This window comes from Octopus sinensis, linkage group LG5 (assembly GCF_006345805.1).
Source record: "Octopus sinensis linkage group LG5, ASM634580v1, whole genome shotgun sequence".
Taxonomy (NCBI): domain Eukaryota; kingdom Metazoa; phylum Mollusca; class Cephalopoda; order Octopoda; family Octopodidae; genus Octopus; species Octopus sinensis.
This window is the reverse complement of record NC_043001.1, coordinates 20,167,152-20,192,715: the sequence shown is the minus strand read 5'-3', so window position 1 is coordinate 20,192,715 and position 25,564 is coordinate 20,167,152. Positions and strand designations below refer to the sequence as shown.

Sequence of the window (25,564 nt, the reverse complement as noted above, 5' to 3'; positions counted from 1 at the left end):
TCAAATTTTTTTTATAACTCCTGATAGTTATTAAAATATTTTCTAGCCCCTTTAATTAAAGGAAATAAACGAAACCTATTACATACACAAAAGTAATTATTGTAATTAAGGTGTTTTTTTAATAATTATGAAATTATTGTATATGGTGCTCAGGTGCACCACAACTTGTCAAAAGTGCGTATAAAGCATATGCAGTAATGTACAAATGTCTGGGAAGTGAACAGTGTACGAGTCAGATACATGCTTGCATGTGTATGGAGGGGAGAAAATCAGGTGTAGTGTTGGCGAATCTCAGGAAGCATGGAAGTTTTGAAGGATGCAGTGCTCCGACAACTAACAACTGATGCCGGCAGTTTGTTCCATGCTTCAGCAACTCTTAGCGTGAAAAAACGTTTCCGAAAGTCATGGGAGCTGTGCTGTTTTCTGACTTTGTAAACATGTCCACGGGTGTTAGACAGATGGAGTTTGAAAAGGTGCTCAGAGTTATTGTTAGTAAGATGGTTAATAATTTTATGGGTGTCTGCCAAGTCAGCTGCCAGACATCGGAGTTTCAATGTGTCCAGGCCCATGAAGTAAGGCGTTCGGAATATGACTTTGACTCTAGTATCTGATCCAGTATTAAATACTGATGCCTATTGATTATATAATCATTTAGAAGTTGAGAATAGCTATCTCCCAATTCATATTCAAACCCACACTTTTAACAGCTGTTTAGTAGTTACTAATTTTAACCTTATCTTATTCTAGTTTCAGCCATTGGACTTCAGTCTTGATAGGGCTTCATTATCATTGGTTTTACCTGATCATATTGGAAGCCACAATACTTATTTCAGTCTAGTACTTATTTTATAGTGTGTGTGTGTGTGTGTGTGTGTGTATATATATATATATGTATACACACACATACCTATAAATTATGCTTACATTATTAGAATTCAGAAACTTTGAGAGAGATGAAATAAAACATTTTTAATGGTGGAACTTCTCCAGCCATTGACATTTTCTATCCAAGGATTTTCTAACCCAATATTCTACATGCTATTAAATATAGCTTTATATTCAAGTCCTATTGAAAATGATTTAGTTTATGTCATCATCATCGTTTAACATCCGCTTTCCATGCTAGCATGGGTTGGACGGTTCGACTGGGCTCTGGGAAGCAAAGAGGCTGCACCAGGCCCAGTCTGAACTGGCAGTGTTTCTACAGCTGGATGCCCTTCCTAATGCCAACCACTCCATGAGTGTAGTGGGTGCTTTTTACGTGCCAGGCGAGGCTGGCAACGCCCACGATCAGTTGGTGCTTTTTATGTGCCACCGGCACTGGTATCACAACTACAATTTCCATTGAAAGATACAAATGAAACTTCCACAGTTTGTGTGCCAAATTTCCTATTCAGTTTATTGATCAACCTGAAACCCCACTAGAAGACATTGCCCAAGGTTTCATGCAATAATGTTGGTCCCTGAATCGTGTTGTAAAGCAAATTTCTTGAGCACATGTGCCTATTATATAAATTATGTATTATTTTCATAAAGTAAATTCTTTTCACTCAAATCTTACACAGATTTTACATGCATTTAACTAAATTAGATTTTAATGGTCATTAATTCCTCTTACCAATTATTCTTTGTTAATCTTTAGTGAACTTTAGGAATTCATTGGATTAGTTCTTAATTAAGGTTTGTATTAAGCTAAGTAGGATACAAGATTATTTAACTTTGGGCCACAGACAAATGAAACACTGATCAGATTTGCACTGTTCGTTAGTTTCACTAGTATGCCATCTTATATACAATTTAGTAATTAATTACAAGCTTCATAAACTGAATCATTAAGATTGAAATATATGAGCTCTGGATGAAGTACAAGGCCAGTGATGGATGCCAACATTTCTATTAAATTATCAGGTGTTCGTTTGGCATGATATATGAAATAATCAAACCTTCTTAGAAATAGTGTAATAGGTGTGGGCATGGCTGTGTGGTTAAGATGTTTGCTTCTCATTCACATGGTTTCAGGTTCAATCCCAAGGTTTTAGTAGACTAAGTGAAATGTATGTGTGTGTTTCTTTGTCTTTACATTATATGTGACGGTTGAAAATGAGAGTTACTGCCATACAAATTGAAGCGTCTGCTTTGAATTTTCTGTAAAAACATGTCTGGTCATGGGGAACTATTATTTGGAAACAGGTGAGGATTGGTGGCAGGAAGGGCATTTAGCTGTAAAAAATCTTCAACTAATTCTGTCCAACTCATGCAAGCATGGAAAAGTGGATGTTAAAATGATGATGATAATGATTAGAAAGGAGGTGGGCAGTGTCCATGGCTTTTGTAAACCTCCCAAACTGAAAAGATGAAGAGTGATGCTGTTGGTGATGAGCTTAGAAATAGACTGGAAAGAAAAATCCAAGGGGGAGAAGGATTGGAAAAAAAAAAAGGGTTAACATTGCAATGGTGTCTAGGAGGTAATACACTGTAACACAGGCAGGAAGAGAAAAGTAAATGCCTCTGAGTGAGAAAGTTTGTTTGAATCTTAACCAATCAGATACAGGTGTGGTTGTGTGGTATGAAGCCTTTTAGTTCAGTCCTACTGCATGGCACCTTGGGCAGGTATCTTCTACTATAGCTTCAGGCTGACCAAAGTCTTGCATAAATTTGGTAGATAGAAACTGAAAAAAAATCCCATCACATGTTTGTGTGTGTATTTGTCCTCCACCACTTGACAACCAGTGTTGGTGGGTTTACATCCCTGTAACTTAGCAGTTTGACAAAAGGAACTGATAGAATATGTACCAGGCTTAAAAAAGAAAAAAATAGTACTGGGATTGATTTATTTGACTAAAAATTCTTCAAGGTGGTGGCCCCAGCATGGCCATAATCTAATGGCTGAAACAAATGAAAAAGAATCAGCACAATAGTTTTTTTTTGTGGGGGTGGATTTGCTCTAGGATGTTAGTGTGACATAGAGATATGAGCAGTACCTCCAATGTGGGGTTTTGGCTTTGCTTTGTGGCAGATAAACAATTAATCTGAGTTGAATTATTTGCTACCTCTTAGGAGCACTTTTCATCAATGGCATGCACTATAGACCAGTGGTTTTCAACCAGGGTTCCATCAGTACAGTTCAGGGGTTCCGCAAGACGTTACAAAACTGCTAAAATCGGCAGTAATTTATAATTCTCCTGTGCAGATATGTGTGCATAAGACTATTAAATTATTGCACAGGGGTTCCTCAAGCCAGTGGAATGTTTCCTTGGGGTTCTGCTCCAGCAAAAAAGGTTGAAAAGCACTGCTATAGACAATTGTATACATGTTTCAGTATGAGGTATCAAAGATTGTGAAATTTAGAGCATAGTGACTAAATCTTTGTGCTGTTTAAAGGGTCAAGGCTGCTGAGTTGAATGAACTCTAGCTTTATCATTATTACTTATTTTTATCAACTCTAGAAAACTCAAGTTTCCACTTGTAATGTATTGGAACACTATTGTACTGCACTGCATAAGTAATTGTAAAGTTCTCTACCTGGTATTTTCCTATTTTAATAAGATATTTACATATGATCATGAATTTAGTAACTCCCACCCTCAGTGTATGTCAGACAGGTGGTGTTTAGTTTGTGTGGCTGGTGACTCTGCAATGAGTTAATTGTTGTATACCTGCATAAGAATAGCAGAATTGATGTGGGGAAAGGAAGGTGCAAGAGACATTACTGATCCTCAGGTATATCAAAGGTAATAGAGTATCGTTTGAGGAGTGCTCCATCTGCACACACTTGAGTGATCCGGCAGGAAGCTTCCAAATCCTAGAAATGAGAGATTGGTATAGACTGCACTCACAACTAGCAATCAACACCAGCAATCTCTGAAGATTTTGCTGGGTATTTAGTGTCACAACATTACTTTTACTAAAATTTTCTGTGGTAAGAAACTATTAGGGAATTTTACAGGAGAATAAGCATCTAGTTGACCTAACTCTTCAGAAACCACACAGGTAACCACTAAAGAGAGAGAAAGAGAAAGTCTGTGTGTGTATTTGAAGGCGATGGTTGTTTACATGTTCAGTTTCTATTACCTTGGGCATGTTGAAAGTGAATAGTAGTTGACAAGGTCATAGAGTTTGACATTTTTTTGAGATGGGATGCAATGTGTCTTTTACTTGTTTCAGTCTTTAGATTGTGGCCATGCTGGGGCACCACCTTGAATTTTAGTCAAATGAACCAACCCCAGTACTTTAAAAAAAATTTTTTTTTTAAGCTTTGCACTTATTCTATCAGTCTTTTGCTGAACTGCTGCAAGGTTACAGAGATGTAGACACACCAACACAGATTGTCAAGCAGTGAGGGGTGGGCACGTGCATGCAGGCACTTCCCCTCCTCCACTGCTTGATACACACACACAGATGATGGGCTTCCTTCAGTTTCCATCTACGAAATCCACTCACAAGGTTTTGGTTAGCCCAAGGCTGTAGCAGAAGACACTCGTTCAAGATGCTACACAGTAGGACTGAACCTAGAACCATGTGGTTGGAAAGCAAGCTTCTTACCACACTGCTACTCCTGCACCTGTAGTGTATTTCCAAAGATTAAAATAGCCTTCTGTTGACCAAGAGAGATTGAAGAGTTTAGTGAGTAATATCTGTGAATGTAATCTTTCGGTTTGATGGAAAGGATGCCATCCAAGCCAATCATCTGTGTTGGCATGGTCGGAATTTACCTTCAAGCTCCATTTTTTCCCCTTTTTGCTTCATAAAATAGAAAAATGGATTTGATAATGAAAAATGTAACTCACTAATAAAAAACAGTCCTTTAATCATGTGTATAGTGAACAGTATATTAATTACGACTTAAGTCAGACTACAGTTCTATATTTAAGAGATGAGAAATTATGTACATTATTTACATTTGACGGATATTTGACCTCATCTTGTTTGTTGTTAACACAACGTTTCAGCTGATATACCCTCCAACCTTCATATGGCATAATGGCTAAGAGCACAGGCTAGTAACCCCAAGATTCCGAGTTCGATTCCAGGCAGTGACCTGAATAATAACAATAATAATATCGAAAAATACCTTAGGAATGAGAGAGAACCCAGATTCGAAATTTCCCCAAGACACCTGTAGAAGGCTGGAGGGTATATCAGCTAAAACATTGTGTTAACAAGATGAGGGCAAATATCCGTCAAATATAAATAATGTAAGGACCTTTTCTGTTTGAACGGCAGTTTTTAAAATAATTTCCACGTAACTAAACACTTTTTAAACTTCGTATAGTGGTAGAATGTGTTTATAAAACATCTTTTTCTCTTGGCTTTATTGAGAAGATTCTATGGTTTGTAAGATATTTGTTGTTTTTTTTCTTCAATTTCTGCAATTTCAACCAATCAATGACGTCTATTGAGGTGAAAACATTCTGTGCCGTCTGAATATGTCTCTCGTTTAAAAAACAGATTGGGTTTATTTATATTTGTGAAGAAAAAAAGATACTCTTCCCCCCAACCCTAACCTTAAAACAGATTGAAATGCAATAGATCGATACTAGGGTCATAATTATGGGTGACAATTTCATATGACACCGCTAGAAAAAACTGCTGTTCAAACCGAAAAGATCCTAATGTAAATAATGTTAAGTCAGACTAAGACTGTAGTAAGTAAAATTTAAAGATTTATTAGTCTGTGTATAGTAAAATCTTCCGTGGTAGCAATTATAGGAATGTTGCTAAAACTTGTTGAGTTTATTAAATAGTATTTACCCCCACTTCATCACTCTATCGCTCATATCTTTCATCGTGAAATCTGTGTGATGAGAAATTGCATTGGCTCTGCTCATATTCAGTATCTGCCTTCTGTCACCTTCCACTGCTGTCTAACCTTCACCTTCACCTCGTGTGACTCTTAACTAACATACCATTCTTACCATCATCATCTGTTGCTATCCATCACTCACTCACTCACTCACTCACTCAGTCTCCTTTTCTCTTTCTCTGCGATGTATTTTTATTTCTACCCTGTTCTGCTGCTTATTCTGTTTTCTCTTCAACCTTCTACCAACAGCTAATGTGTAACTTATCACTGTGCCTCTCTCTCTTACCATCACCCATCTCTGTTGCTATCCAACTCTCTCTTACTATGACATTCTCATTTGCTTCCCCATCAAGCTACTCATGCTTTCTCTCCTCCTTTGCTACCTCTTACCGTCCCATTACTCTTTCCTTTGTCACACTCTGGATCACCAAGCAAAAAAGAATTTCTTTGTCTTGCAGGGGACAATGCACCTTTCTTTTGTTGGTGTCACACTAAAATGCACCTAGTGTCCTGTAATGCGGCTGGCTTTTGAATTAATACATATGCCATGATAAATCTTATAACCATATACTCTGTAAAGTGGTTAATATCAGAAAGGGCATTCATCTGCAGAAACATTGCTCAGAATGGGAAAATGCAAATGAGGCATAGTTTTCCAACCCATTTAGGAAGAAGTAACTTCATATAAGTGGAGGCACATGGCCTAGTGGTTAGAGCAGCAGACTTGTGGTTGAGGGATCACAGGTTTGAATCTCAGACCGGGTGATGTGTGTGTTTATGAGCGAAACACCTAAGCTCCACGCGGCTCCGGCAGAAGGTAATGGCGAACTTCTGCTGACTCTTTCGCCACCACTTTCTCTCACTCTTTCCTCCTGCATCTTGCAGTTCACCTGCGACGGACTGACGTCTCATCCAGGTGGGGAACCTATACGCCAAGGAAACCAGGAAACCAGCCTTTATGGGCCAGGTGTGGCTCTAGAAGGAACAAACAACTTCATATAAAAACTAACTTGTACCATTTGGACCCATCCAGCTTATACCTGCATGGAAACGGGCATGAATAATAATAATAGAAGAGTTGCAGTACATTTTATATGGGGTGGGGTCAAGGTTTCTGATTAAATCAATAACAGTTTAAAGAAATGTGTTTGAAATGATTATTAAAGTGGTGATATTTGTTATTTAATTGCATTTTGTTTCATTCTGTTTCAGGATGTAATTGTGATGCATTGCACTATGGGAAAAGATGAGTATGATAAATCAAAAGGTGGAATCCTCAAAGCAAGTACATTAGAACAGACTGACAATCAACTACCCATCGGTGGTAAAATAGATGTGGCCTGGGACAATTATAGTCCGATCAATAGTTTTAAAGACTCTTCAAAAATCTCACTTAATAACAGCATAGGACAAGTAGCACATGAATTTCACAGGAATAATAGTCAAAGTAAAGAATTTGCAAGTGGATCCAGTCGATGCAAGAACAAAAGAATTCCTTCCCAAAACTCTGTGAAGTCTTCATTATCAGCTATATTATTAGAGAATAATGATGATCACCTTGACAAATCAAATGGTCCACTGGTTCCAGATTCCATTGATGTTAGTCCTCTTGATAACAACTCTGATAATGAAGATTTGGGGCTGACAACACATCGGCCTGATATCAATGCTAACCAAAATATTGATTTGGTCAGGTCATCTAATTTTTCGAATACAATTACTAACTTGTTTAATCAAAGTCATAGGAAAAAGAAAGACAACAGCAGTAAATATCATGGAGAGGATATGTGGAGAAATAACAGGAAAATTGTCGGCAAAGGGAAAAATGATAATTTTTACAATCAGTCTCCTTCATCAATAACATCTAATAGTTACATAATGCATGACCAAGAGAACCTTGGTTATCAACAACAACAGCAACAACAACAACAGCAGCAGCAACAACAACAACAACATAACTATGAGCAATATGTTATTCCCCAAAACTTTGCCTATACAGCAGATGATATTTACCGAAAGGCACTATCTGTTGGATCTTATCCTAATTTAATGACTCATAAGAAAGTCCCTGAGATGTTTAATTTTGTGAATGCATTGGTGTCACCACCCTTTTTTGCACGTTCATATCACCCAGAACATAGGCAGCAATCACATGCATCATCCCAGTTTTATTCTGCTATCCCACCTGATGGAAATGGTTGTCTTAAGATACCACAGCAGTCTCCTGGACATGGCTATCATTCAAACTCTATTCATCAGACCCAAGACTACATTAATTCTTTCTATGTTGACAATTCTCAGCATTTAGATAGCAGACTTCATTGTCCTAATGTAGATTATCCTGATCAACATTACCAGTTGCATCAAAATGTTAATGTCCCGACAACCCGCTGTCATGATGCTTGGTGAGTTTCTTCCATTCAATTATTTTTTCTCTACATTTCTGGCTTGTACTGTTACATTTCTGTCATGTTTTTTCCATACATCATTCTGTGATGCACCTGGGCACATCATCAGCAATGTTTCCTGGGGTCTTTCAGCATCAGACACCCTCATCCAAGTGACCCAGTTGGGGTTGATCAAACCCTGCTTGTGTCCAGTATGTTTAAGTATGTTTCATATAAATTAGCATTGTGCTTGTGATCCTTGATCTCATAATATTTCTTGAAAACCACATGGTCACTCAATCTACTAGAAATAGCACCCAAATCTCCTTTAAATCATTCCCTGCCATTTTAACACAGCAAGTGCACATTAGATAATGTAGTGATACATACACTACACCTAAAAAAAACAAAAACCCAGTTGGGGTGGTCTTTACCTTTGATCTATAAGTTTGCTCAGCTGGGGCTGACCCAGTGTTAAACATACTGTGAATTTCACCAATAAATGATTTAATGATTCAAAAATTAGGTTTTATTTTGTCTTTGTAGCTATTATCAATATTGTTCATTCAGAACTACTTATAATGAAGACAAGCTGATTGTTTTTATTGGAAATTCTGCAATAAAGTTGTTCATCTGAAAGTTAATGTCTTTATAATAAGTTTGTAAGGGCTTCTATCTCAGTTTTAGCTAATTGATATTTCTATCATTTTTGCTTTTGTTAAATAGCTTTAACCCTTTTGATACCAACCCAACTGAAACTGCCTCTGGCTCTGAGTACAAATGTCTTGTTTTCATAAGTTTTGAATTAAAATCTTCCACCAAACCTTAGTCACAATTTTTGTTCCTAACACTTGATGAATGATAACTAAGTTATTTTGCTAAATTCTTTATTATATTTAAAGTAATTGAAAGAAACACAGAACATCTCAAAATAAATACAGTAATGAAAGGGTTAATGTTATCTGTTTGCTTATGATAAACAAAAATTCTTAAACGTCTGAATATTATTCGTATTCAAAATATTAAATTACTAAGTAATTATTAGTTGAGTTGTTTCTTGAATACTTGCTGGGATTTAGAATAAGTGTTTTTACTGTATTTAATACATCAGAATTATTCAAGTGTTAAATGCCAAAACCCCAAATCTCCCTTGTACGTCATAACTAAATGTACTTTCAGAATAAATGTGGTTATCAAATACTGACTTTGTTTCAAATCACATGATACTATTTTATGATATGACTAATGAAACCAATTGTATTAGGTGAGAAAGAGATTTGAAATCTCCATTTACAAAAGTCAAAAGATCTTTAACAAGTACAACCAACAAAATCATTGTGGTTAACATCATGTTTTTTTAAAGTTAGGTAGCTTACATAGACAATATATTATCGCATGAGAAAATAGAATAAGCTCCACCAAATTATTTACTCTTTATACCATAAATTATCAGCATTTTAATATCTCTTTTTATGTTAGCATGACTTGAACAGGCTTACAGGTTTGTAATACAAAGTACATCTTCATTGTCACAATCGTAGATTATTTTTTTCTGTGATGTATGATACTCACAGATCAATACTTCAGGGAAGAAGTGGTTTGTTGTTGATCCAGATGGGCCCTCATTTAGCAAACCTATGATCAAAGATGTTCCAATCATGACCATCCTGTCTTGTGTGTGTGTATCCGAGTGTGTCTGTACCCGTGGCACGTAAAAGGGCACCATTCGAGCGTGATCGTTACCAACATCGCTTCACTGGCACTTGTAAAAAGATTCGAGCGAGGTCATTGCCAGTACCGCCTGACTGGCCCCCGTGCCGGTGGCACATAAAAAGCACCCACTACACTCTCGGAGTGGTTGGCCTCAGGAAGGGCATCCAACTGTAGAAACTCTGCCAGATAGAGATTGGAGCCTGGTGCAGCCATCTAGTTCACCAGCCCTCAGTCAAAATTGTCCAACCCATACTAGCATGGAAAGCAGATGTTAAACGGTGATGATGATATATATATAATGTGTGTGTGTGTGTGTGTGTGTGTGTGTGTGTGTGTATATATATATATATATATATATATATATATATGTATATATATATATATGTAGGTATCTATGACTAGATTATCCATTAACCTCTTGTTTTTAATGGTAGGTAGTGATTTAAGGAAGACATTAATTAGCTTCACACTATTTTCAATTGTTTTAAAGTTTCTATGCTTAACAAACTATTGTGATTGCACCAATATTGATGACAATGGTTTTTTTTTTTATTGGTGGATCACGTGTTATATGTAAAGTTAGACCCTATGTTGTTACATACCAGTTCTTAGAAACAACCGAATATCCTTTGAATCACACATTCCACTGTCTTAAAGTTGCATTAGTTACTGTAGCTTTCCATACTCTTTCTCTGAGCTGAGGTTGAACAATAATTCAGATTGTCAATCACTGCATATCAATCTTTTGCAATTAATCACTTATTCAAACTCTTCTATCATAATATAAACAAGATTGAATTACACTTGATTGGTAATCACTGTTGTTTATCCTGTATATTAATCCACTTATTTAATAATAAATTAAGCTGGCAGAAACGTTAGCATGCCGGGCGAAATGTGTAGCCATATTTCGTCTGCCGTTATGTTCTGAGTTCAAATTCCGCCGAGGTCGACTTTGCCTTTCATCCTTTCGGGATCGATAAATTAAGTACCAGTTATGCACTGGGGTCGATATAATCGACTTAATCCATTTGTCTGTCCTTGTTGGTCCTCTCTGTGTTTAGCCCCTTGTGGGTAGTAAAGAAATAGGTATTTTGTCTGCCACTACGTTTTGAGTTCAAATTCCGCCAAGATCAACTTTGCCTTTCATCCTTTCGGGATCGATAAATTAAGTACCAGTTGCATACTGGGGTCGATCTAATCGACTGCCCCCTCCCCTCCCCAAAAGTTTTGGGCCTTGTGCCTAGAGTAGGAAAGAATAAAGTAACTATTGCTCTTTGTCATTCAGCTATGTTGAGGATAGTAACATATTGCAGAGTTTCATAACACTGTGGGACATGATTTTTGTCCTTGGGTAGCAGCTGTTATTTCCTATTTGCTTAACCCTTAGAAAGTATAAAAATTGGCTAAAATTTCTATCAAACTTTGCTTTTGTTTCATTTATTCAAGCCCCAAATAATCACACTCAACACATGGCTATGATGCTCCCCAACTACTCCTGCTCATGATCAGAGATGCACATATTGTCAGCCACTAAAGGGACAAGCTTAAGTGGTTAAGATCAAGCAAATCTGTGGTATTGAGCAGAATATTTGCTATAACGATATTTCTGCTTCAGCAACTCAGTGCTGAATCTGTGTGAAATGTAATGGAAAATGGGTCAGTTTTAAAACATTGATGTCCAGGTCACAAAAGCAAAGTTTGAAAGGAATAGTAGTCATTTCCATTGATTTCTGGATAGAAACAAATAGGAAATAACACTTACTAACCAAAGACAAAAAAAAATTTAAATTTTGTTACAGTGTAATGCTCAATGTTATACTAGGTTCCCTAATTGTTTAATGAAGTAGATTTTTTTTTATCTTAATAACATACCTCTTGCACCGTGCCGGTGGCACGTAAAATGCGTTGCCAGCGCCGCCCCAACTGGCCTCCGTGTCGGTGGCACGTAAAAAGCACCATCCAATCGTGGCCATTGCCAGCTTCGCCTGGCCCCTGTGCTGGTGGCACATAAAAAACACCATCCATCCGTGGCCATTGCCAGCTTCGCCTGGCCCCTGTGCTGGTGGCACATAAAAAACACCATCCATCCGTGGCCGTTTGCCAGCCCCGTCTGGCACCTGTGTCGGTGGCACGTAAAAAGCACCCACTACACTCACGGAGTGGTTGGCGTTAGGAAGGGCATCCAGCCGTAGAAATACTGCCAGATCAGACTCGGCCTGGTGCAGCCTTCTGGCTTCCCAGACCCCAGTTGAACCGTCCAACCCATGCTAGCATGGAAAGCAGACGCTAAATGATGATGATACCATAATATAATTGACAAAAAGATTATGTATATTCTTTTGTTCTGTTACTGGTTTCAGTCATTAGACTATGGCCTTACTGACAAAACCATCTTCAATGGGTTTTTTTTTTAGTCAACAGTTCAATCCTGTTGTGTGACAGCTTGGGTGAGAGTCTTTCACCTTAACCTCACTTCTACCCAAACCTTGTGATACAAATTAGGTAGATGGAAACTGTTGGATGGACTATATCTATAATTCACTGGCCCAGCTTTGTCACACTGTGTCACCCTGATTCTGTTTGGCAATAATATCAAGCGTACTAGTCAGTCGCCTTTACCATTATTCAAAGAGTTGGTCGTTTCTGAGATCAAAAGAACAAAAATGCTTGCTGTTGAAACCGACAGATATTAATCTTATTTTCTTTATCTGGCACTTATTTCATTGACTTCATCATTATGCATCTATTTTATTCCATGTTGAAATGGGTTGGACAGCTTGATAGGAGTTAGCAAGACCAGGGGCCCACACCAGATTTCATAGTCTGTTTTGGCTTAGTTTTTACGACTGGATACTTTTCCTGATGCCAGCCACTTCACAGAGTGTACTGGTTGCTTTTTATGTGGCACCAGCACTTTTTACATAGTACCGTGTAGAGGACATGTCTTTTTGAGTATAACAATGTACCATATATCTTTGTCCTTTATAAAGGTAAAGTTCACTTGAACAAAAAATTACATCATCCTAAATATTAATACCTAAAGTTATTTTTGTCCAGCACACAGATAATGCCATACCTCATCAATCTACACACACATACACACATATCTATATATATAAAACTGTAGTTGTGTGAGTGTCTGTCTCCTACGATTTAGATTCCTAACTCCTCCCACATTTTGCGGTGCAGTTTAACCAAATTCGGGTATCTTATAGTCGTGATTAATATCAAGCCCGTCTGGCTATTAGCGCGCGTCTACGATGAGTCTACGATTTTTAAAATAATTTAACATCATTTTTTATTCCATTTTAATGCATAATTTTTCGTGTGTCGATGGCGGCAGAGTTGGCATCCACGCTCAAACACCTGCACCTGTGTTTGCTTCTCCCCCTTCTTCCCTCACTCGTGAAGCTGTGGGGAAGGGAGTTTAAGGAAATCAACGTCGTGTATCTTATAGTCAAGGAGACCAGCGTTCTTTTAGAACAACGACTTCATGGCTTGAAGACACCAAAACAGAAATGGCTAAGAAAGCGTCTACATGAGTCTACGATTTAAAAAAAAATTTACCATCGTTTTTTTTCCATTTTAATGCATTTTTTCGCTATTATATAAGGGAAGTAACTCTCTAAAAATGTCTACGATGAGTCAACGATTTAAAAAAAAATTTACCATCATATTTTTTCCATTTTTAATGCATTTTTTGCTATTTTTTGGCTATAACTCTCTAAAAAGGCTTATATAGTTATTTCCCTTACAAACCCGAGCAACGCCGGGCGATACTGCTAGTATCTAATACATTTGAACATAGTTCTCTGTCTAGTAAATTTCAGTCACAAATCTTTGGTTTATCTGTAGCCATAGTAGGAGACGCCACTCAAGCTGTGTGGTGCAATCAAGCCTTGAACCACATGTTTTTATTAGCTTGTCAAATGAAGTTGCTATATTACCTGGTTAGCATAGGGTTGTTAAATTAGTACTAATTCACAGCTAGGAAGCTGAACATGTGGATGAAGTTTAATCCTAATTCATATTTTATAAAAGAATCTCTTCTTTAAAAGTTAATTTATTGAAATCAATTATGTTTCCAAACTGAACACTACAAGTTGTTCCTGAAATAGTTTAAATAAAACTGTCATGTCTTCTTGAAATTTCCAAAAAAAAAATCATTTTAGTCAATCATAAAATTTCGGTTGACTAGTATAATTTCAATAACAAGCTTTAAATTAATTAATTAAATACTGAATCAGTCTGTATGTATTAATAGATTAGATTGTTTTTTTTCTGTAAAGATTCTCATTTTGTTAATGTGTGTGTAGGTTGGAAGTTCACTTCACATTTACAAGGGGTTTTGAGTTCAATATCACTCAATGTTACCCTGGGTGTCTTCTACATAATTCAACTCAGCCCAAACCTTCTGAATGTAATTTGGTCAACAGACACTGTGTGGAAGACCATTGCATTAGCTTGGCCATTGGATACCTTTAGTGAAGTCCTCTTAGTTCCAAATATTTGCATTAGGTTTCTAGTCTGACAGTAATTCATGATTCCTTCCTCCCTTTCTTCAAGTAGTCTTGGAGCCTTGCAAAAAAGTCATGAGACGGGTCCTGTCCTATCTTCTGACTAAGCCATAAAAATGTCTACAACACTATGACATGTGATGTGTTTTTGCAGTGTTCAGCATTTGACTGTCTCTCATCTCTCTTTCTAGTTTTCAGTTCGTCTTCTGTTAACCCTTTCAACCTGGAATTTTTTCTCAAGTCGGTAATGGTATGGGGTTTGTATACATGTGAGCCTTTTGAGCAGTCATTTTTCTGCTGAAGTCAATTTTGCCTTTCATCCTTTCGGGGTTGATTAAATAAGTACCAGTTACACACTGGGGTCGATGTAATTGACTACCTCCTCCCCCAGGTTTCAGGGCTTGTGCCTACAATAGAAAGGATTATAGTATCATGTACTCCTTTCATACATCTGGCAGTTCTATACTGCATCTTATAGGTTGTAAAATTTTTGACTGGTACAAATATGTACCAGCCAGGCCATAAAGGTTAAACTATATTCTATGAAGTTATTCTATTGTTTGCTTCAGAACAAAAATATGTAATTTTTGAGAAGAAAATTAGCCACTATTAACCTCATCTTTAGTTTGTATATTTACATGCAAAATATATTAACATTTGAACTGTATTTAAACTTAAAATGATGATGGGTACAGATACAAATTTTGGTCATCATCAGCTTCATGGCCACTTTTCCATGTTTGCATAGGTTGAATGCTATTTGTGAAGGCAAATTTTTTTATGGTTAGATGCCATTCCCGACACTGACCCTCACTTGTTTCCCAGTGAGATATTATTTCTTCACACATTATTTACATTCGACAGATATTTGTCCTCATCTTGTTTGTTGTTAACACAACATTTTAGCTGATATACTCTCCAGCCTTCTTCGGGTGTCTTGGGGAAATTTCGAACCTGGGTTCTCATTCCTAAGGTATTTTTCGATGTTATTATTGTTGTTGTTATTGTTCAGGTCACTGCTTGGAATCGAACTTGAAATCTTGGGGTTAGTAGCCCGCACTCTTAACCACTACGCCATATGCCCACGGGCATGTGGCGAAAGGACACCTATATGATGGTAATGATCATTTATAACTATCACAATAATCAAGACAAAAACCTGCACATATCATTCTCCTCATAGGTCTGTTTCCCATGCTGATATGATTTGAATGGTTTGACAGAAGCTGACAAGCTGGAGGACTGCACCAAGCTTCAATGTGGCATAGTGGTTAAGAGCGCGGGCTACTAACCCCAAGATTCTGAGTTCGATTCCAAGCAGTGACCTGAACAATAATAATAATAACATCGAAAAATACCTTAGGAATGAGAACCCAGGTTTGAAATTTCCCCAAGACACCTGATGAAGGCTGGAGGGTATATCAGCTGAAACGTTGTGTTAACAACAAACAAGATCAGGACAAATATCCGTCGAATGTAAATAATGTACATAATTCCTCGGACATGAAAGGACACCTGTATGATGGTGATGATCATTTATAACGATCACAATATCAAAACAAAAACCTGCACATATCATTCTCCTCATAGGTCTGTTTCCCATGCTGATATGATTTGAATGGTTTGACAGAAGCTGACAAGCTGGAGGATTGCACTAAGCTCCAATATCCAGCTTCAATGGCCAGATGCCCTTCCTAACTTCATAGCACTGGGTGCTTTTTGTATGGCACTGGCACAAGTGAGGTCAGCATGTAAAACAGCATTTTGTCTGTCTTTACATTCTGAGTTCAAATTCCGCTATGGTCAACTTTGCCTTTCATCCGCTTGAGATCGATAAATACCAGTTGAGCATTAGGGTCAACTTGCTGGTTTTGTGCCAAAATTTGAAACCTATACTAATAGGGTACTACTTAAGAAGAGTGGTCCCGGTGCGCTCACTCTAGTACTCGCGCATCAGCGCTAGCTAGTCGTAACTAGTCGATCCTATGACTACCTAGCAAAGTAAATAAATAATTTTTTTACACAAAGTAAATAATTCTTTTAAAACACAAAAAACACAAAGTAAGGATCGACTAGTCACGACTAGCTTGCGCGAGTGCACGCACCGGGACCACTTTTCTTAAGTAGTACCTACCAATAGATTCTAAAGTTGAAAAGGAGGAATCTTTACCTGTTATATAGTATAAACCGTTTTTACTGGCCATTCTGGGGCACCACCTTTAATGATTCATTTAGTTAATCATACCAAACCCAGTATTTACATCAGTGCTTATTTTATCCATTTCCATTTGTCTATCTGCTAAGTTACTGGACATAAAGGAATGCTAATGTAAACTACCCTGGTTTTTAGACTAAATATTTGGGCACGTGCTCATCATACACACACAAATCCAAAAAGAAAGTAGCTTAAAAGATAGTGCTATAAATAGGGATAACAATGTCAATGATAAGAGAGATAGTGTACAGGATACGTTATATATATATATATATATTTTTTCATTGATAAAGAATGTAAACAATAACCTGAATGAAAATGGGAGATAATTTCAAGAATTTAGAAATGAGAAGAAATCCATGGTTGAAATAACATATTTAGTGGGGAGGAAATAGGGCTAAGACAATTCAGAAAAGGTCAGTGGCATGAATTTGGATACCAAAGTCAAGACGGGGCGTCATATTTAATGCTGTACAAAATATACTCTTAAGATTTCCTTTGTAGAGACAAAAAAATGATAATAATAAACAAAACAAAATGGCACTTATTAGCAATTCTGAATGGTAAAGGGAGATAAATTCATAGTAGAACGAACGTTCTTTGGGAAAAGAACAAACTGATTTTTTGTTTTGGAGATCAGGGATAGATATGGATATGGTAGGCTTCAGTACAGTTTCTGTCTATCAAATTCCATTCACAAAACATTGGTTGTACACTTGAAAAATTTCAGCTTTATTCCTTCTCATAAGTGCCATAATAAATAACCAAGAATTCAAGTTTTGGATCTTTTCAGTTTGAATGGCAGTTTTTAACATAATTTCTAGGTAATTAAAAAATTTTAAACTTCGTATACTGGTAGAATGTGTTTATAAAACATCTCTTTCTCTTGGCTTTATTGAGAAAATACTATAGTTTGTAAGATATTTGTTGTTTTTTCTTCAATTTCTGCAATTTCAACCAATCAGTGATGTCTATTGAGTTAAAAAGCATTCTGTGCCGTATGAATATGTCCCTCGTTTAAGAAACAGATTGGGTTTATTTACATTTGTGAAGAAAAAAAGATACCCTTCCCCCACCCCTAACCCTAAAAGAGATTGAAATGCAATAGATCGATTCTAGGGTCATAATTATGAGTGACAATTTCATATGACACCGCTAGAAAAAACTGCCGTTCAAACCGAAAAGTTCCCAAGTTTTTACACTGTAGGAATAGCAGCTAAATCAAAAAGAACATATGATTATATTCTTAGATATACTTTGCGAAAACAAAGTAAGATGTTCACATCTGGAAGGTTTTTTTTTTTTATTAGAGGTTTCCTTATTTTTATTATTACTGCAAAAGCTATAGAAAAGTGAAAAATCCTTAATTTTTTTATTATAATTTTTTTTCCGTTTTTACTAATTTCATTAGTTTTGCACTTATTTTCTTTTATTTATTTTTATGAACAATCTTTCTCTTTTTTTTTTTTCTTTTCCTAGGCGTAACCAAACTGGTGAGGAATTTTGTAGTGCAATTGAAAGAAACAAGTGCTGCACCAACAGCAAACCAATATTTCGATCACGGTCTTTGTCGGCTGTTGAGCAGTCTAACCTCTATCCCGATAGAGGCTCTCCTCCACATAAATCAAATTACGACTTTGGCAAAGTTGAAAACAGCTTTAAAAACTTTCATATTGGACATGTTTCTTCAGACAGCCGTCACTTTAACCAACAATGTACCCCACAGAGGAATAAGTTTAATTCTCTTTTAACTCCTGATAATACAATGATGCAAACATTCATTTATGTGTGTCCTGAGTGTCATTCTGAAAATGCCATGCATGCCCAATATTGCACTTATTGTGGAGAATCTTTAACTGAAAGAGCTCAACCAGCTGTCTATCCTCCAGATAGTATGTATACTAACTTCAGAGATGAAGAATTCTCTTATCCTTGTGATATTAATAATGATGATAATGTATTTAATGAATCTCTCTCACATGCTAGTTCTTTCCCTAATAGCCATTTGCAGTCTTCCTCCAACTATAGAATCACTAAAGCAACTGGGAGAAGGCAGTATCAAATTCAGAAAGAGACAAGCCACTCATTTTCTCCTGGGGAACATCGTGCTTTCCATTCTGGAGCCAGTAAATCTGAATGTTATTCTGATACAGAGGTTACCCTCAAATCACCATCAACTCATAAAATATCATCCTCTTGTGAGTGGGAAGATTCTTCTCAAGATAATTTAGCAACTCCAATTTTTGCAATGGATGAAGAAATGTTGAACCCTGCTGACCAGAGTATTAATTCAGTATCACAGTTGAATTTGAATGATTCTATTCTTGATTGTGGGAGCTTTTCAGAAGCAGACTTAGAGTTAGTCACAACTCAGCAACACCAACTATCAGAAGAGAATTCTGATAAACCCTCAGGCAAATACACTGGAATTAAAGGACCAAGGAAAGTGTGGAGAAAGCCTAATGCTACTGGTAGTAGTATTGATGGTAGCCGCTTATTTACAGCTAATAGCAATGGAGATAACAAAGTTACTAGTAATAGTCCTGTATACCATCGTCACTGGGAAAAATCAAGTTGTGGTTCTACTTCTTACCTTAGGGAACCAAATTTTGTGTCTAATTTAACTTCACAAAAGACTAGAAATAAATCAAGTAACAGTGAGAAGTGCAAGGAAACTGAAAACAAACTTGTACCTGGTGGTAATATTTCTAACTTTACTCGTAAAGATCTGAGGAAAGTTGTACAGCAGAATGGGACTACAAAGAACCGGAAGAAAGTTCATTCCAAGTAAAAAAAAAAATTTCTATTTAATTTTTCCATAAAAAAAAAAAATTCTTGTATACTCGCATGATGTCTTTATATATAAAAAAAAATGATTATTTTATTATTATAACGATTTCTAAATTATAAAAGATAAGCTTTTAGTTTTAATCTCACTTTTTGTCTGCTGTTATAGCTAAAACTTTGAGGATTTTTTTTATTAAACTTTAGCCAGTTTATCAAATATTTATTATTTCTATTATAAATTAGGGATTTACCTGGTTTCTAAACATCATGTTTCTTTAACAGTTTTGTTTCCAATTTGTATGTAATAGAAATTAATCATAAATATAAAACAATTTTATATTTTACTAATTTTGGCTTCAAGATATTTACATTTGCTATATTGCTGTAAATGCTTATAATCTACAGGAAAGCTACTCGAGTCTTATCTTTGATGAAGGGCGGAAACCAAGATATTTCCTTGGAGGCTGAGAAATGTCTGTCAGGTGATGTGTCGATAGATGTTCCCTACTCAGAGCAAATATTACAAGAATCTTCAACAGCTAATGGATTTGAAAATAGCTCATCCTGTGTGCCAGATTTCACAAAATCAGGTAGTGTTACAACAATTGAATATTTGAATAGACAAACAAAGGTTTTTAAGCTTTATTTACTTCCTTTTGAAGAAAGAGATTAACCTGATTTTTATGATCCTCTATTTATGAACTGATTAGGGTGGTGATACAAACAATAACTTAGTATTTTCTCTGTCTGAGTAGAGGCAAGTGGATTAGTTGTTTTGTTTTGTTTGTTCCTTCTCGAGCTATGCCTGGCTCATAAGAGCTGGTTTCCCGGTTTCCTTGGCGTATAGGTTCCCCACCTGGATGGGACGCCGGTCCGTCGCAGGTGAGCTGCTAGATGCAGGAGGAAAGAGTGAGAGAAAGTTGTGGCGAAAGAGTCAGCAGAGGTTCACCATTACCTTCTGCCGGAGCCGCGTGGAGCTTAGGTGTTTTGCTCATAAACACACACGTCGCATCTGTCTGAGATTCGAACCCTCGACCGCGAGTCCGCTGCTCTAACCACTAGGCCACAGATTAGTTGTTAGGGGTGTTGGACTCACGATCGTAAGATTGTGGTTTCTATTCCTGGACTGGGCAATGCATTGTGTTCATGAGCAAAACACTTCATTTCACACTACTCCAGTTCCCTCAGCTGGCAAAAGTGAGTTGTCCAATGACAAACTGGTGTCCCATCCAGTGGGCAATACATATGCCACAGAAACCAGAAAACCAGCTTTATATGATTTGGGAAGGAGCTTCAGCCATTTCCTCTCTCTCTCAACCTACGTATGTTTGTAGGTATATTACTCTTTTCTCTTTTACTTGTTTCAGTCATTTGACTGCGGCCATGCTGGAGCACCACCTTTAGTCAAAGAAATCGACCCCAGGACTTATTCTTTCTAAGCCTAGTACTTATTCTATCGGTTTCTTTTGCCGAACCGCTAAGTTACGTGGATGTAAACACACCAGCATTGGTTGTCGAGTGATGTTGGGGGACAAACACAGACACACAAACATATACACTGACATACATACATATATATATACATATATACGACAGGCTTCTTTCAGTTTCCGCCTACCAAATCCACTCACAAAGCTTTTGTCGGCCCGAGGCTATAGTAGATGACACTTGCCCGAAGTGCCATGCAGTGGGACTGAACCTGGAACCATGTGGTTGGTAAGCAAGCTACTTACCATACAGCCACTCCTGTCCATATGTGTATGGACAGTTGTACTTGCAGCAACAAACAGTTCTTTTTCAATGATTTGTGTTACCTAGGGGTTCCTGGTGGTCTGTTGTGTCCTTGAACAAGACATTTTACTCCACATCACTTCCATTCACTCAGCTGACAAAAGTGATAGTATTTGTATTTTAAAGGGTCGGCCCTGTCACATTCTGTGTTACACTGAATCTCCCTAATTATGTTAAGGGTATGCAAAAGGCGGCGAGCTAGCAGAAACGTTAGCATGCCGGGTGAAATGCTTAGCAGTATTTCATCTGCCGCTACATTCTGGGTTCAAATTCCACCAAAGTCAACTTTGCCTTTCATCCTTTCGGGGTAGCCAGGATGCCTTGGTGTGGAAGCAGCAGGGATGGTAGTTAGACACCAAACTACGAAGACATTTTCACAGGCTCGCAACGTCGCTCACCATCAGAATTCCAGCTCCGGGGCCAAAGAGGATGAATAAGTGGTCAAGCCTAGCTGCTGCTACTGATGATTGCACATAAGGGGCTTCCGTCAGATCTCTGGGAAGCTCTAATTCTAGTTCCACAATGGCATCTAGAACCAGGTGTCACTACAAGTTTCTAATGCTTCTTGAATCTAGACTTTTCATAGCTCTTGTGCAGCTGGAATATTTGCAAAGATATCGTGTAATTACGTCTTCAACTACTCACATAAACAGAATTTTGTCCTCATTGCAATTCTATTTCAAATTTATGCTTTGCCTGTTACTAAGATCAGAAACTCTAGTCTAATATTAGCATTTAATAAATAAGGCCTTTATTGTGATCTCAGTTTAGTGAAATAAGTTCCTTTCAAAAAGCATAAACATGCAAGGGATATCCCTTATGCCGTCTTATATTGCATAACAAAAAAAAAAAGAATCCTGAATACTATCTCTCACAAAAAAATCTTTATGCTCTGAACCATTGACATCCTCTATCCTTATTGTTTCTTTTGTATTTACTGTAATGGAAATTACTCTGCCGTAAATCACCTTAAACTTTTCTGTCTAGATAAGAAGAAAGGCAGTGTTCTAGTTGTTCAACCAACAGAACAACCTTTCCATTGAATTATAGTGGAGAGGCTGATTTTCATAGACACTTGTACTTTTAAAGCAAACTTGAGGCTCATTCAGCTTTGTGTCTCTCTCTGGCCCTTTGAATTACTGGTACAGTCCATCTGACAGAGTCCCACACAATTTCAATCTTGCTAATTTTGTTCATGAGGCTTGGGCTGACCAGAAGCTCTTGTAGAAGACCTTTGCTCAAGGTATCATACTGTGAAACTGAAACTGGGTGTTCTGATTGCAAGATGATCTTGATTTATTCAACTTTGTGTCCATAGATGAATGAGCAAGCCACATGTACACAAATGTCTGAGCGTGTATGTGCACATGCGCACACAAGCACACACACTCTCTGCTTGTTTTATAAATAATAAAGAGCAGAAATGATTTTGAAATGTGTCAGGAAAAATTCCACTCACAACTGCTTTTAATGGAAATTATGTCAACAATAATGAAGCAAATGTTGCTTATATCTCAGATGAGTAGAGAAAGGAGATGGGGTTATACTCAGAGTAGACGTTTGGTGTCTTGTAATGAAACACAAAAATGGGATCAAATGAGATTGGGTATTATTGATGATAAAAGGATTAAACTAAATAGGCAGTAGATTATTTGTGAATGACTGATTTGATGTGGAATCAGAAAGAACCAGAATTAAAAAGAAATTTAGTTTTTTGTTCCCCATCCCCTCCAATCTTGTTTTTGTCAGAATTTCTAGTCCTAGAAATTACTTTTGAGTTGTGTGAAATAATACTAGTCAGCCATGTATGAGAATTGAGTATTTTATAAAAATGATTACTGGTTATATTCTTTTGCTGGAAAGTTGTGGGTTTTCAGGAACTTTGGACATTAATTTTCCTTTGTGCAAATTCTGCACTTTTAAAGATAAATTGTATTGCTATTTAGAGAAGTTGGTTATTTTGGTTATAGTCATGAACTTAATTTAATTTGGAACTGTGACACCTTTAGCCTTATTAGAACTCTTAAAGTTAAAATCTGTTCAGTTTTTGTGATTGTGAGGAACTGGAGAGGTTAATGAGAGTTGAGGGTTGTTACTTAGTCCCAGATTAATCCCAAAGAAGCTAACCTACAATCACTGATATTACAATCATTACCATGTCATCTTTTCTCCTATGGGATGTAATCTGAGAGGGATTTGACTGCGCTTTCCTGCAGGTCGAACAACCATCTATTGGTTCCCTACAGGAACAGTAAAAGTGGCACTTTTGTTTGCAAGAAAGTTTTGTTTTGTTTTTAACCAGACAAAACATTTTATTGTTTTAGAGTTTAAGAAACTGAATTTTACTTTCAACTCTTTAGCATTAAATTATTCTGTCAAATGTGACGCTTATTTATTCACATTGTCTTGAATTAATCATGCTTTATCTCACAGCTTCAAGATTTTGATGATGTGATTGTATACAGGGTTGGCCAAAAGTCCCCTGACAGTAAATCAAGACCATTTTATTCAAAGATTTATTTATGTTTAACAACTGAATGAATTTAATAGAAGCATCTAAATATGAAACATCATGAAAATTGTTCAAACTGCAGTCCTTTTTGAGCGACACATTTTCCATTTGAGTCAATACAGAATTACAGATAGTATTTATGGAGTGTTGATTTACTGTCGGGTGACTTCTGGCCAATCCTGTATTTTTAGGATGACATTTTAGGGTAGGTGTGAGAGGCCAGATCTAGCCAGTTTAAACATAGAAGAGGTGGAATATTTGGGCCACATATGTCTTGTTTAAATGCCAAAGGGTTAAATGTTGAAGTTTTCCAGGTTTTTTTTTTTTTTTTTTTTTTTTTTAATTTTCTTCAATGTTCTCTTTTTAATCTTTTGAAAATTTTCATTAATTGCAGACTCCGAGGCTAATGGCTGTTCTGAATCTGAGGTTAGTTTCATTTTTCATTTTCTTTTTTTTTTCTTTCCACACATCTTCAAATGTATAAGAAGGTACCAATAATTATGCAATAAAGTTACTGGAATATTTATCATACAGTCATGAGTCAAGTTTGTATTTTGCTTCAGAGCCTCAGTCTCACAGCAGATTCCATCTCTGAATTTGCAATTAGATGATTAACTGTTGGAAAGTCTTGGAATTATATAGAAAAAATTTTCACCAAATTTCTTCAATAAAAGCTATTATAGGAAGCGTGGTACATACTTGTTATCTAGATCCAGGTAAGCGCTGAGTGAGCAAGTTTAAGTTATAACCATCTAATCTTTAAGATAGTAGGATGCAATTTCAGGAAAATTCGACTGCTGTTTCTTGTACTTCGACAATATAGAGGTTGTCATTGGCTGCAAAAAAAAAAAAAAAAAGAAAAGGAGCTGCTTGAATTCTCATTCTTTCACTACATTATACCACTGAATAAAGATTCCTTTTCTATGAATCTTTATTCAGTTCTCCATCGAGACTTAAAGGTCTTTGAATTTTATATGAATTTAAAACATTAAATTCTTACCATATTACTTGTTTATACATAATTTCTATTTTATTGTACTTCACTTTGGGAAATTGTTTACTAGATCCCAAGTTGTGAAGATGATGCGAAAATGGTTTAATATTATTTGATTACAAAGAAATATTAAAGCATATTTAATTAAATCATATTTATGTAATTAAGAGATGAAGCTAAAAGCTGTTAATTATTCCATATGGATTTCCACTTGTAATTTTTTTTTATTAATCTTTTAATTAATTTACTATATTATGTTAAACATTATATTTTAGATAGTACAATCAAGGAATTCAACCTACCCTTGGCAACACCTACCTGATGAAATTTGGTTGCAAATATTTTCCAATCTTAGCAATCATGCTAGATTCCATTGTGCACTGGTATCAAAACGATTTAACCGTATTATTCAAGATGAATCTCTATGTGAGTTGATGTTTCTTATTCTTTCTTTGCTTCTCTAAATTTACATTTCCTCACCAAAAAAATGTCTTCTATCATTCCCGATTCATGTAAGCTACATTGATCATTTAATCCTTTCATCTTTTACTTGTTTAAGTCCTTGGACTGCAGCCATTGAAGGGTTTTAGTCAAACAAATCGACCCTGGCGGCAAGCTGGCAGAAACGTTAGCATGCCGGGCGAAATCCATAGCAGTATTTCGTCTGCTGCTACGTTCTGAGTTCAAATTCCGTCATGGTTGACTTTGCCTTTCATCCTTTTGGGGTCGATAAATTAAGTACCAATTATGCATTGGGATCGATGTAATCGACTTAATCCCTTTGTCTGTCCTTGTTTGTCCCCCCTACGTTTAGCCACTTGTGGGCAATAAAGTAAAAAAAA

At 36.6% G+C, this 25,564-nt stretch overlaps 1 protein-coding gene and 1 long non-coding RNA gene across 4 annotated transcripts in view; one reads left to right on the top strand and one right to left on the bottom strand.

Moving 5' to 3' along the window:
- Positions 1 to 25,564, bottom strand: part of LOC118763586 — a 198,950-nt gene that overhangs the window by 67,729 nt on the left and 105,657 nt on the right. The window lies entirely within an intron of this gene.
- Positions 1 to 25,564, top strand: part of LOC115212428 — a 61,758-nt gene that overhangs the window by 18,198 nt on the left and 17,996 nt on the right. For all 3 annotated transcript variants that reach the window (XM_029781346.2, XM_036503194.1, XM_029781345.2), the window contains exons 2-6: positions 7,016 to 8,208; positions 18,118 to 19,425; positions 19,831 to 20,015; positions 24,123 to 24,154; positions 24,998 to 25,148. In XM_029781346.2, the coding sequence (XP_029637206.1) occupies positions 7,028 to 8,208; positions 18,118 to 19,425; positions 19,831 to 20,015; positions 24,123 to 24,154; positions 24,998 to 25,148 (2,857 nt within the window). In that variant the 5' untranslated portion in view covers positions 7,016 to 7,027. The remainder of the gene's footprint in view (positions 1 to 7,015; positions 8,209 to 18,117; positions 19,426 to 19,830; positions 20,016 to 24,122; positions 24,155 to 24,997; positions 25,149 to 25,564) is intronic.